The sequence below is a fragment of the Arxiozyma heterogenica genome (genome assembly GCF_036370985.1).
Source record: "Arxiozyma heterogenica strain weizmannii chromosome Unknown scaffold_26, whole genome shotgun sequence".
Taxonomy (NCBI): Eukaryota; Fungi; Ascomycota; class Saccharomycetes; order Saccharomycetales; family Saccharomycetaceae; genus Arxiozyma; species Arxiozyma heterogenica.
The window spans coordinates 479,381-494,062 of record NW_027042679.1 but is presented as its reverse complement, the minus strand read 5'-3'; the positions used below and the strand labels follow the sequence as shown (position 1 = coordinate 494,062).

Genomic DNA, 14,682 nt, shown 5'->3' with positions numbered 1-14,682 from the left:
TTATAGGGGGACCTCTTATTTCTCTTTCTATTCCATTCCACATCATTTTGTCTTATCCTTTTCTTCCCAATCTTTCATCTGCTTATTTCTTACTTTCCCTCTTAGATCACTTATCTATGTTCTAACACCTACATACCCTCCTTACCTCACTACTTATCACCCTGTACCAATCTATCTTTTCCCTGGAGATATCCCATCATAATATAAATATTTACATTCTCTCTCATCATATTTCCTATATTTCCATACATCTCCTCATCTACTCTACTACTTCTCTTCCCTCATTTACCTATTTTTACAACATCTATACTCATCCCTACTCTCCTATTCTCACACACCAATACTCTGTAAGAGTTGTTATATGTAAATGGATGAATTGTACTGATTAGTATAAGTATAAACACTCTTACTCAAGTTCTATATATTACTAATTAATGACCCTAATGTTGTATTATTCCTTCTTCTTTTTTTGTATGATATTAAAGTTGCCCCCTAATATTCTTACTAAGATGTATTTAAATAAGATGAGTACCCCTGACATATCTCTTAATAATCAAAGGCCTCTTAACAAAATCCGATATAACTATCACTCTCTGGAAATCCTCCAATAGACAAACTTACAATATTAGCCATAAGAAGAATTCCTTCATCTTTCAATTCAAAATATACAAAGAAAAACAACAACAAAAAAAAAAAATGCTTTATATTTGTTATTCACTACATATTTGAAGATTTTAAAAACTTTAAATTATTATTTTAATAGAATCTTTGGTCCTTCTGTTATTGACATTAATAAAGAGATCACTTAAAAGCTATCACAACATAGTTGTAACTGTCTTACCAGTATCAACAATGATTAGTAATTCATTATTTTTCCTAGGTCTTGTTTTTACTAAAGCTTATAATATAACATCACAACCCTCTTAATATATGTCTTTTACATTCCTCGTTCTTAATCCTATTTCTATATATCAAGTATAAAGAAAAACTAAGCAAAAAAAGAAAACTAACGCCATAAATAGTATCTTAAACTAATCTGTTTTTTTCTTGATTGTTAAGTATGTAAAGCGATTCATACCATGCAAGGAACACAACAGCTGAAAAATTGCACATGATATAAAACTCAAAACATAGTCGTTTAGAACATGATGTATATATATTTTTTGAAATCTGAAGTTCATTTTTTTTACAATGAATCCAAAAATCAAATTAACATTGTTAAATCTTATGTACGTCGTCTCGGTTGGAATTACATAAGAAGTATTGAATATATAAAGATAAACAATGTTAATTCTGCTGTTAACTATTCTCTTGTGACTGCGCACAAATATTGTTCTATCTTTTTATTTTAAGAATGAAAAAATTTAATTAGGCTTACAGAAAAAGCAAGTAGATAAAGAAGACAGGCCATTATTAAGTTATCTTGACAACATCTGCTACTTTTGAGATATGAAGTTGCCGAACCGTTTTCTACAAACCCTACCTCTAAATAAAGATGAAAGCTAGAAAAACCCAGAATATTATTTCATGCCCGATTTTTATCATGTTAGTACGATATAGGTATATATGTCTTTTTGTGTTCTATTTTTAAATTTTTGTCCCTGAATTATTTTAAAGAACTCCCACCCCTATAATTTCAAAAACACCTCATGTTAGCACAACCTTGTTTAATACATATATCGGTTCTATTCAAATATTATGAAGATACAATAGCAACTCTTACTAATCAACACTATCTGCATGACGAATTTTCAGTAACCAAAACACAACTTGGCATTATTGTAATTTTCTGAAAAACAGAATGAAGAATTTTTATATCTCCAAAGAAGTACCATCTATATTTGTAATGTGAATTCAAATTGGTGGTGCTGTATCAAAATAAAAAAAATTGGAAGTATTAGAAAAAATTGATTATTAAAACTACACATTTGTGTTAATATTCCCTTCATGTAGCTAACATGTCTACACGATATAGCTGGTACAATATAGTGTTATAGATATTGTAAGACTTTTTAGAAGCAAGATAGAAAAAATACCATGGAACGGTGGGTTTGCTTTTTTTTGCTTTATAACAGGCAAAAAATGTACACAAAAAGACAAACACAACGTCTTTGAAAATTTTTTCACATCTATTATTGTTTATATTTAGCTAACTCAAATTTTTCCTTTTTTTCATAAAAAATTTTTTTGCTTGTACGTTCCAGTAAAACAGAAAAACATGCTCTTGTCATGTAAACGCATATTCAGACCAATTATCACAGAAACCTCATTTCACTTTTCAATTATTCTGTAGTAACAAAAGCAAAGAAAATTTTTGGCAAAAGTAAAAATACTTAATTCCAATTTCTAACCGGTTAAATTTTGTCTACATTTGGACAAATTTTTATCTGATTGTTTAACTTTTTTAGGGTAAAAAACCACAACAAGTTTGGTTGTTCAACTCTTCTTCTAGCAAACGAGGGTTTGAACATAGTTTTGCAACTCGACAAAGAAACTAATTTTCTGCTTGAACCCATATCAAGATGAATTAATTATATTTTCCTGTTTTAATATGAATATAGTAAGTAAGTAGAAAAAACAAGTTACTATCTTCTTTAAGAAGGTTATTCTTCAGTATTTATCTAATCTATAGCATTTATTTGTTGGAATGTACTTTGTTTAATTCCACGAGCAAAATGACCAACAAAGTTTATTTCTTTTTTTAGTTAGCAACCGTCCTAGAGTGATTGTTGTTATTTTTTGTCCCAAGGACTTGTGTTAGGTTTTATTTTTTAAATTGTAAGTCAATTCTTTACAAAAGCCATAGAACTTTAGGGTTGTTTTTAAATTGTCATTTTTAGACATATTACGAAACTTAGGAATAAAAATACCTCATTTCAGTTACTAACAGAAATATTCCTAAATACTACTACAAGAAGATGCTTTGGACAACAATAAATCCCATAATCTAAAAATAAAAAACATGCTTAAAAATAGTTCATTGTATACTATCTATTATAGTCATTTCATTCAACCACCAATTGGCAAACAAAAAACAAAAAGAAATGCTCTGTTATCAAGTCTTGCTATTTTGAAAAGATACAAACTTCCTATCATCCTTTGACCTAGTATAAATAAACAACATCATAACAATAGGTCGAATATAATAATAATCATCTTTTTTTCTTGTTTGTCTTAAAATTAAACCAAATAGCTATCATTAAACGACATTGTAAAAGATTTTAAGGATTCCACAAGGTATACGTCATTTTTTCTAGTTCAATAGTACTCTTGCATGTCTTACATATTGTGTATCCGAAAAGGAGAAAAAACACTCCACTTAAATGGAGAATTTTGAATTTTACAAATTATATTGTTCTTATACTAGATCGGAAAAAAGAGAAAAAATCAGGAATAGGAATATCACAGTAAAAAGTCTAATTGAGACCAAAATCTGCCAGGAGAATAATTATATTTTAGATCTTTATCATAATAGATGTTCTAATAGAACAATAATAACTTTAAATAATAAATTCTTGGTTAACAAAAGAACAATTTTACTACATTTGTTGAATATTATAAAAAATATTACTACATGCTAACGTCATATAAGGTGCTGATTCTTGCAATACGAACTAAAAAAAGAAAAAAAATTGTTGATGGTTCTTATAGTATATAACTTTATATAACTTATGTATAAACAGTAACAATGCAATAAAAATTCTTTACCCCTTTTTTAAATTATACATTCCTATTCGATCCCACGGTCACTGCCAAAAATTTTAATATTCTATTGTGAATGAAGTAATAAATTTTGTACATTCTATAGATCGATTTACTATAGAATATTGTGATATATACAAAAAAGAGATATAAATGCCAAATAACTAATTAATCAGGGGCGATGATCCTGTAAGAGTGGGGATTCTCTAAAATAATTCAGGGGCAAAAATTTAAAAATAGAATACAAAGAGACATGTATATCTATAGTGTGGTTAGAATTGTCTGTATTATCTCTTTTCCCACTTGTGTAATTTTTTTCTTCACTTTTATTCTTTTTGTCGTTGCATCAAATACAAAGACGAGTGTTTCCAACACAATAGCAAAAAGGAAAAAAACTATTTGTCCATTCTTAAATTTGTAAACTTTCCCTTTTATGTTCTTCAAAAGTAAAGTATCTAGACAAAACTGATTCTATTGTTCTGCAATGTGAAAATGCCCAAACAATAAACAATATTTTTAATTCTCCATTTGGAAATGTTTTCGAGAACTCAACATTTTCTGTTTCCTTTTTTGTTTAAAGAAACTACCACACAGTGATATTTTTCCTATTAGAGATAATAAAATGATCAGCTATGCTGTGTTTTTGTGCTTTACTTAGATTTTTAGTCCAATTGTTGAAGATTACAGATCTTTTTCTTCATTCTTTGTTTCTACTCCTTTACACACTTTTATCATTGAAGATTTATTGCAAAACTTTATTTATATTTTATTCTGGTTCAGTCAAAAATTTAGAACCTATTAGACAATCATTTTTATTGCAAGTCATGAGCACATTTTTATATAAAACTACTATGGATTATGTCTGAATATTCTTTCGTTTCTTGCTTCTCTTCTTGCAGGCATGAGCATCATCTCGTTATACTCCCAGATGCTACCAGTATAACCGAACTAAGTGAATCACCTCAAATAACCAAAAAACTAACGCCATAAAGTATACTCACCAAACTATATATTTTACTGAAAAGTCAATAATTCCGAATATTTGAAAATAATATAATGGTCTCAAGTGCCTTATCATTGTGCGCGGCACTGCTTTTAGCTGCTTTTTCTGCTGTATCGAAGGCACAAACATCTTATTACATTTCTATTTATACTGAAACAATTCCTAGTTATTCGCAACCGCAAGTATCTTATATTACTAGTTATCTTGGACCGACTACTCACGGTGGTAAGGGTCCTATTGCCACAGTGGACGGATGGCCTGTGAATAATCCGTATAATGCATCTAAGGATGCTCGTTGTATGTTGACTCCAGAACAAAAGGCGGCTGTTTTGGACCTAATGAATAAGTACAGATCTATGTTTGTCGACACTCCTAATTTAACCTGGTCTGATACTTTAGCCCAACGGGCTGCGTGGTGGGCTTGCGAATTTAATGTCAAGACGCCTGTTTTTCAAGACGCTCCCGATTACGGCTACTTTATTGGTTCAAACTTTTACGTGGGACCTGGTCCTCTGACCAGCGGTGTAGACGCCTGGTTTGATGAAATTAATGATTATAATTACAGCGATCCTTACCTTTTGCCTTACTTACATAATGGACATTTTACACAGCTTGTTTGGAAATCCACCACGGAGGTTGGTTGTGGTGCGCAAGAATATTGGCCCGGTGTTGATGGTTTGCCTGGTCGATATTTTTTTGAGTGTGAGTTCATACCTCTTGGTAATGATTATGGTAAATACCATGAAAATGTCATGCCTCTGAAACCAGCTTATGCAACTCTTCAGTTCCCAACACCTCACTGGACAGCCGCCCCCGTAAATTGGACATCTATATCTCTATATGAAAAAACACATGCTGTAGCTCAAATTACTATAACTCCGACATCAAATCCTAACCCTGTTTACACAATACCTTTTGGAGATTGGTCAGACTTCTTTCCATCAACGGCCCAGTTTACTTATTTAAGTGCCACTGACAGTCCAACTACCACTGCAACAACATCTACCTCGAGCAACAGTCATGCTTCTGCTGTGAATACTACTAACAGATCAACCTCCACTGCAACAACAACTACTTCAACCAACACTCATGGTTCTGCTATTGATGCTACTCACAGATCAACTATCATTTCTAAAAAATCTACTTCAATCAGTCATAGTTCTGCTATGGATGCTACTGACAAGTCAATTGCCACTGCAACAACATCTACCTCAAGCAACAGTCGTAGTTCTAGTATCAATGCTACTGACAAATCAATTGTCACTTCTAAAAAATCTACTTCAATCAGTCATAGTTCTGCTATGGATGCTACTGACAAATCAACCATTTCTGAGAAGTCTACCTCTAGCAATAGTCATGGTTCTATTATGAATACTACTGACAGATCAACTGTCACTTCTAAAAAATCTACCTCAAGCAACAGTCATAATTCTGCTATGGATGCTACTGGTAAGTCAACCATCACCTCTAACAAATCTACCTCAAGCAACAATCATAGTTCTGTCGTTGATGCTACTGACAGATCAACCACCACTGCAACAACATCTACTCCAATCAGTCGTGGTTCTGCTATTGATGCTACTAATAAATCTACCACCACTTCTAACAAATCTAACTCGAGCAACATTCATGCTTCTGCTATGAATACTACTAACAGATCAACCACTACTTCTAAAAAATCTACCTCAATCAGTCATGATTCTGCTATTGATGCTACTGACAGATCGACCACCACTTCTAACAAATCTACCTCAAACAGTCATAGTTCTACTATGGATGCTACTCACAGATCAACCATCACTGCAACAATATCTACTTCAAGCAACAGTCATAGTTCTATTATAAATACTACTGACAGATCAACTACCACTGCAACAATATCTACTTCAAACAGTAATGGTTCTACTATGGATGCTACTCACAGATCAACCATCACTTCTAAGAAATCTACTTCAAGCAACAATCGTAGTTCTACTATGGATGCTATTAACAGATTAACCATCACTGCAACAACAACTACCCCAAGCAACAGTAATGGTTCTGCTGTTGATGCTACTAGCAGATCAACCATCACCTCTAATAAATCTACCTTGAGCAAGAGTAATGGTTCTACTATGAATACTACTGACAGATCAATCACCACTTCTAAGAAATCTACCTCAAGCAACAGTCATGGTTCTGGTATCAATGCCACCAACAAGTCAACTGCCACTTCTAAGAAATCTGCCTCAAACAGTCATAGTTCTACTATGGATGCTACTGACAAGTCAATTGCCACTGCAACAACATCTACCTCAAGCAACAGTCGTAGTTCTAGTATCAATGCTACTGACAAATCAACTGTCACTTCTAAAAAATCTACCTCAAACAGTCATAGTTCTACTATGAATACTACTGACAGATCAACCACCACTTCTAACAAATCTACCTCAATCAGTCATAGTTCTGCTATGAATACCACTGACAGATCAACCATCACTTCCAAGAAATCTACTTTAAGTAACAGTAATGGTTCTGCTATGGATGTTACTGACAGATCAACCATCACTTCTACCTCAATCAGTCATAGTTCTACTATGAATACTACTGACAGATCAACCATCACTTCCAAGAAATCTACTTTAAGTAACAGTAATGGTTCTGCTATGGATGTTACTGACAGATCAACCATCACTTCTACCTCAATCAGTCATAGTTCTACTATGAATACTACTGACAGATCAACCATCACTTCTAAAAAATCTACCTCAAGCAACAGTCATAATTCTGCCATTGATGCTACTGACAGATCAACCTCCACTTCTAACAAATCTACTTCAAGCAAAAGTAATGGTTCTAATATCAATGCTACTAATAGATCTACCACTACTTCTAAGAAATCTGTCTCAATCAGTTATGGTTCTGCTATTGATGCTACTAACAGATCAACCACTACTTCTAAGAAATCTACCTCAATCAGTCATAGTTCTACTATGAATACTACTGACAGGTCAACCATCACTTCTAAAAAATCTACCTCAAGCAACAGTCATAATTCTGCCATTGATGCTACTGACAGATCAACCTCCACTTCTAACAAATCTACTTCAAGCAAAAGTAATGGTTCTAATATCAATGCTACTAATAGATCTACCACTACTTCTAAGAAATCTGTCTCAATCAGTCATAATTCTGCTATTGATGCTACTAACAGATCAACCACTACTTCTAAGAAATCTACCTCAATCAGTTATGGTTCTACTATTGATGCTACTGACAGATCAACCACCACTTCTAACAAATCTACCTCAATCAGTCATAGTTCTGCTATGGATGTTACTGACAGATCAACCATCACTTCTACCTCAATCAGTCATAGTTCTACTATGAATACTACTGACAGATCCACTGCTACTTCTGACAAATCTACCTCAATCAGTCGTGGTTCTACTATGGATGCCACTGACAGATCAGCTACTACTGCAACAACATCTACCCCAAGCAACAGTAATGGTTCTGCTATTGATGCTACTGACAGATCAACTGCCACTTCTAAGATCTCTACTTCAAGCAACAGTAATGGTTCTTCTATAAATACTACTGGCAAGTCAACCTCCACTTCTAACAAATCTACCTCGAGTAACAGTCATGGTTCTACTATCGATGCTACTAACAGATCAGCTACTACTTCTACCAAATCTACCTCAATCAGTCATAGTTCTGCTATGGATGCCACTGACAGATCAGCTACTACTGCAACAACATCTACCCCAAGCAACAGTAATGGTTCTGCTATTAGTGTCAATGGTAATGCACATGCTACTGGTGAAGCTGCATCCGCTAAAACAAATGTTGCTCACTCCGTCACAACCGCTACTGTTAAGAGCACACACATGGTAGATGTCACTGAATGTCCAGTTTGCTCACTATCCACCGCTACCACTTCATTTTCTTCCCAAAACAGTCAAACTGTCCTACATAGTGAACCAGTGTTGAGAGTTAGTACAGTTTATACTACAGATGATGTTGTTATCACTACATACACTCCTTCATGTCCAGAAAGTGCTAACACAGGTTCTGTTACAGCTTCTGCTGCTACTGCTACTGCACCTTCAGACGTAAGCATAGAATCTGCCCATTCCAATGTTGTTCCATCTGTAGGTGTTGCTACTTCTTCTTCTAATTCTGCGGAAAGTGTTACAGTTGCAAAATATGAAGGTTTGGCAGCTAGTTTGACCTCAGATGTTCTATTCAGCGCTATTTTAATGGCTCTTATTCATTTGATCTAATTATGATACTGTTTTAGAGAGGCATTTGAACTTGTACTAATAATTGACAGACGCTGTAATATATCACTTATGGTGATTGTCTGATGTTAGTATAAAAAATTACAGCACCTGTTGATTATTAGTACAAGTTCTGTTGAAATATAATTATTAGAGCTATGTTTGATAATCTAAATTCATCGTACTAAGTGATTAAAAGTTATGAAAATTTATAGTAAAGAAGATTCAAAGATAAAATGAGTATACTGTATAATATTGTATCTTGTATATTACTTATATAGAAAGAAAAGGACTAAGCAATAAAATAACAATTTATAGTACCACTAACTTCCTACTATAAATAATAATAGAACTTATAATACCACCAATATCCTATTGTAAGTTACATTATCTTATTATATTAGTTTAAAATGAACTCGACTAGAATTTTTGATTCTGAAGCCTTGCGTCAACAGGTTATGAGCCCTGTAGCTACAGCTGCAGGTTGTATTCCAATTAAATTGGACGGGAAAAAGAACTTTAAAAAATGGATAAACATCTTAGCTATGCATATGTCTGATATCAATTTACACTGGTATCAATATGCACAAAATGGAAAGCTAAATGTTATTATTGAACAATATAATCCATCTAATGATATGATTGCTTATATTAAAAAATTATTTGAAACGGCATTAAAATTATTAATTGTTAATAATGTCGAAGGATCTGCTAAAAAAGAAGCAGATAGATATGTTGCTGGTGATTACGGTATCCCAACTGGAAAAGGTCTTCTAAATCACTTAACTGAGTGTTTTGGTACAGAATCTATTGATGTAGCTGCAGAACCTTTCTTTCAGTTAGCTAAAGCTAGGAATTTAACATTAGACGACCAGTATGATCTTGTTAATCGTTTAGTGGAGGTCATTTTTGAAACCACATCTAGTGAAGAAAATTTTTTAAATTCATTAACTTCTGCGCAACAAGAGGCTTTAAGAGTCATCAAGATTAAAGCTCGTGAAAGAGCTGCTTCATTATTTTTAATGAGTTTATATGATGAGTCTTACCAAAGATTTATGGATATATTCGGTAAGAATCAGGAAATTAAATTGAGAGAAGTGTATGATGTAATTAGTAATGCTAAAAGAGGAGTAACTAACTCCAGTTTTGTTGGAAGAAGAAATCAATTCAAGCAAAAAGTTAAAAACTTCAATTGTAAAAGATGCGGGGGACAACATAAAACTAATGAGTGTCCAGAATTTCAAGAATGGTTAAAGAACAAAAGAAATAAAAATCATGAAAAAGATTACAAGATTAATAATTCTCATACGGCTTGGATTGCGTTGATTAGCAAACAAAATACAACATCGAGAAACGATTGGTATTTTGATACTGGTTGTACCCAGCACATATCTCACGACCGTTCAATGTTTTGCGAGTTAGTTGAAGGAGATGAGAATGAGTTTGGGGTTATCGAAGGCATTGGAGGTAAAACTGCTATTAAAGGTATTGGTACAGTACAACTAGGACATGTCACATTATACAATGTGGCATATGTTCCTGATGGCAACGTAAACTTGATTTCTGTCAAAATGGCTTCTTCTAAATCAAACATGAAATTTATATTTGACAAAACAAAGGTATATACAATTAAAAATAATAAAATTACTCAAGTTGGTGAAATGAGAAATCAACTTTATGTTTTTATGCCCAACAATAAAGAAACAAAAACGATGAACAAACCACTTGATTATGCTTTTATTTCGTATGACCATTCTGTTTTGCCATCTCCAAAGGCAAATATTCCAGATGCCATTAAATGGCATGCTAGAGTAGGACATCCAGGTTTAGCTAATTATAATCGATTGGCAAATCGAATTGACTTGCCCATTATGGAAGCTGATAAACACTCGTTGTGTCCCACTTGTTCCCTTTCAAAAGGGGTTATGAAAAAAGGAAAAATTTCTGACACACAATATACGAGCCCTTTACAGCTGCTACAAGTTGACATTTGTGGTCAATTTAGGTATACTAATTTTTCTGATAGTAAATATTTTTTGACTATCCGGGATGCCTACTCAAGATATTATTCCGTAATTCATTTAGCATCGAAATCAGCTGCATGTGATAAGCTGATTGAATGGATCTTAGAAACTGAGAATCATTTCAAGTCAAGAGGGGGATTTAAGGTGGGTGCCATTCGCACAGATAATGGACGTGAATTTATGTCTAGTAAATTTCATAATTTCTGTAAAAGCAATGGAATTTCCCATCAATTAACTGTTCCATACAATAGTTTTCAAAATGGAGCAGTTGAGAGATCTCATCGCTCGATTGAAGAAAAAACAAGATGCCTTTTAATCGGAGGCAAGGTACCTCCTTCTATGTGGACAGAGGCTGTAAGTACTGCTGTATATCTCTTAAATAGGTTACCAGTATCTAATAAAAATTATTCTATCCCTTACTGTCTCTGGAACAATATTCAAACAGAAAATCTAGATTTATCACATCTACGTATATTTGGATGTGCTGCATATGCTACATTACCTCATCAATTACGTGACGGGAAATTTGCTCCTACTAGTGTAAAATGTGTGTTTGTTGGATATGACTCCAAACACAAAGCATACCGTCTCTATCATCCTCCTTCTAAGAAAATTTTTGTATCAAACCAAGTTCGCTTTGATGAACTTGATTTCCCACTTGCAGGTACCAAAGAAGTTGAAGTGGCTCATACATTTGCCACTGGTACTTTAGGTGGTGTCCCAGTTTATCCTTCATCTACTGATATTTTCAAAACTTCATCTTCTGAAATACAAACGTCAAATTATTATCCTGAAACTACTGATTATCCTATATATGAAAACAACTTAGAAAATGAATTAACCACCATACATGGTGATGAGGTTCTAGATCAAGGTACTAGTCGATACTCCACTCCGTATCTATCATCTGTTGATTCTGATTCTTTTATGTTCCGAGTTGATTCATCTGACAATGATAAGCACGAATATGACTCCTCTTCCTCTGATGAATATGAACTACCATCTACTTCCTTCTCTTCTTCTCCTATTTCTACGACTTCTGACTGTGAAAATTTTACTTTCAACAACCTTGATTCATCCTCTATAAACAATGAGTCAACCGCCTCATTCTCCTCACATAATTCTAATCAAATAAACAAGAAGGAAGCAGAAGAACTATCATCAATTGCTTCATCCTCTGATACTGACTCTTCAACTACTCCAACAGCTGTTCCAGTAACTACTCAACAATTAACATCTACCATTGATGATACCCACTCCGACACATCTTCTCCTAATCTACAATCCAAATCCTTATCAACTGATAATTCACCGGTTTATAACTTAGAAGACTTAGATCCCCATAAACCATTAAAAAATAGTAAAATTGAATTAGCTGACAATATTTCCGCCCCTATCACCACACATGTTAGCAAGTTGAATGGCCAAACATCCTCAATTGTTAATCATAACAAGTTAGGTCCTATTCCTGCTTCTGAATTCTACTTAAATCATCAAATTGAGAAACACCATCCAAAGTGGGATTCTAATCCAATTAGTCCTGGTAAAATTGGTACCCCTGCTGTTGAGGCTGTTAATATTGACTCCGGCAGTTTTGTTCCTATGAACTCCATGGATGGTCTCACCCAACTCATTAGAACACCGGTATTCCCTTCTTCTCAATCATCTGGCTCTGATGATAACTCTTCACATCACATAGCCTTGACTGCGTTGGTACATGGCATGTCCTTTACGTCTACCACTACTTCTGTCCCAAATACATTCAACCAGGCAATGAGTTCATCAGATAAAGATAAATGGTATCAAGCCTGTCTGAAAGAACTTCAAGCTTTTAAAGATCATGATACATATAGGTTGACTCCTCTCCCTCCTGGTCGTCGTGCCTTGGGGTCTCGTTGGGTGTTTAACATTAAGGACGGAAATCGGTTTAAAGCTCGTTTAGTGGCTCAAGGACACACTCAAAAAGCTGGCATCGACTATCAAGAAACCTTTGCTCCTGTGGTGCGGTATGATTCTGTCCGTATCTTTCTTGCTATCTCTGCTCTCCTTAATCTCCGTGTTCACCAAATGGATGTAGACACTGCCTTCTTAAATTCCAAAATGGAAGAGCCGGTTTACGTTCGTCAACCTCCAGGTTTTGTTGATCCTGTGCATCCCAATCACGTGTGGCAGCTTTACGGGGGTATGTACGGATTAAAGCAAGCCCCACTACTATGGAACACGCATATTCATAAAACATTATCTAGGAGAGGATTTACTCGTCATGATGGAGAATATGGTATTTATTTTAAAAATGTAGACAACTTTAAAGTATTGATTGCACTTTACGTTGATGACCTTTTAATTGCTGCTCCAAATAAAGATATTATGAACTCTGTGAAAGCAGGGTTAAACGAAGCTTATTCCATGAAAGATCTTGGCCCTGTTTCTAAATTTTTGGGAATGAATGTTTACCAAGATAACCTGAACAATATAACCATCTCAATGGAGGACTATATTACCAAAGCTGCTCAGAGCTGTCAAATAGACTTAAATAAAAATGTGGAATTTCCATTATCTAACACAGCCAATTACTTTGACACAGAATCTCCAGCAATTGCCAATATCACTGAATACCAAAGTATTGTAGGCCAGTTGCTATTTGTTAGCAACGTTGGACGGCCTGATGTAGCTCACTCTGTTCAACTACTATCACGGTTCCTCAAAGATCCTAGAGAGGTGCATTTAAAAGGTGCTTACAGAGTTATGCAATATTTATATAAAACCAAAAAACTAGGATTGTCTTATAATACAAGATCCAATAAATATCTTGAAGGATTCTCAGATGCATCTCATGGAAATAAGAATGATTTGAAACATGCAACTGGTGGGTTTATTATAAAACTTGCTGGTGGAGTGGTTACATGGTCTTCCAAGAAAATTACAAGCGCAGTTTGTCTATCATCTACTGATGCAGAATACATTTCTGCTAGCAACACAAGCAGGGAATTAATTTGGATAAAAAATATGTTGAATCACATGAAAATAGATGTAAACGAAGTTAAATTATGGATAGACAATGAACCTGCCATTCACGTAGCTAAAAACCCTGTCTTACACTCAAAAATGAAACATGTTAACCTTCACTATCATTTCATCAGACACCAAGTAGAGTCTGGTATTATTGAAATTGGTCACATAAATACAACTGAACAAATTGCTGATATAATGACAAAAGTTTTACCAAGACCTGCCTTTATAAAAGTCCGAGATTTATTCATGAAGAAAATAGAACAGGAATTTAGCTTACGGGGGTGTGTTGAAATATAATTATTAGAGCTATGTTTGATAATCTAAATTCATCGTACTAAGTGATTAAAAGTTATGAAAATTTATAGTAAAGAAGATTCAAAGATAAAATGAGTATACTGTATAATATTGTATCTTGTATATTACTTATATAGAAAGAAAAGGACTAAGCAATAAAATAACAATTTATAGTACCACTAACTTCCTACTATAAATAATAATAGAACTTATAATACCACCAATATCCTATTGTAAGTTACATTATCTTATTATATTAGTTTAAAATGAACTCGACTAGAATTTTTGATTCTGAAGCCTTGCGTCAACAAGTTCAAATGCCTCTCTTTTTTATACTAACCTTGATTTTATTTATTTACTTTTTGTATAAAATATTTTTTTT

At 33.7% G+C, this 14,682-nt stretch overlaps 2 protein-coding genes across 2 annotated transcripts; both read left to right on the top strand.

Moving 5' to 3' along the window:
* Positions 1-4,758: 4,758 nt before the first annotated feature.
* Positions 4,759-8,973, top strand: PWA37_003149 (uncharacterized protein; the record flags this gene model as incomplete). The annotated part of the gene is made up of 1 exon (XM_064859684.1): positions 4,759-8,973. One exon carries the CDS (start codon positions 4,759-4,761, stop codon positions 8,971-8,973), a length of 4,215 nt encoding a protein of 1,404 aa, XP_064713640.1.
* Positions 8,974-9,380: 407 nt separating this feature from the next.
* On the top strand, positions 9,381-14,303 carry PWA37_003148 (uncharacterized protein; the record flags this gene model as incomplete). Its single annotated transcript, XM_064859683.1, has 1 exon — positions 9,381-14,303. The coding sequence occupies one exon, from the start codon at positions 9,381-9,383 to the stop codon at positions 14,301-14,303; it is 4,923 nt and encodes a 1,640-aa protein (XP_064713639.1).
* Positions 14,304-14,682: the final 379 nt, after the last annotated feature.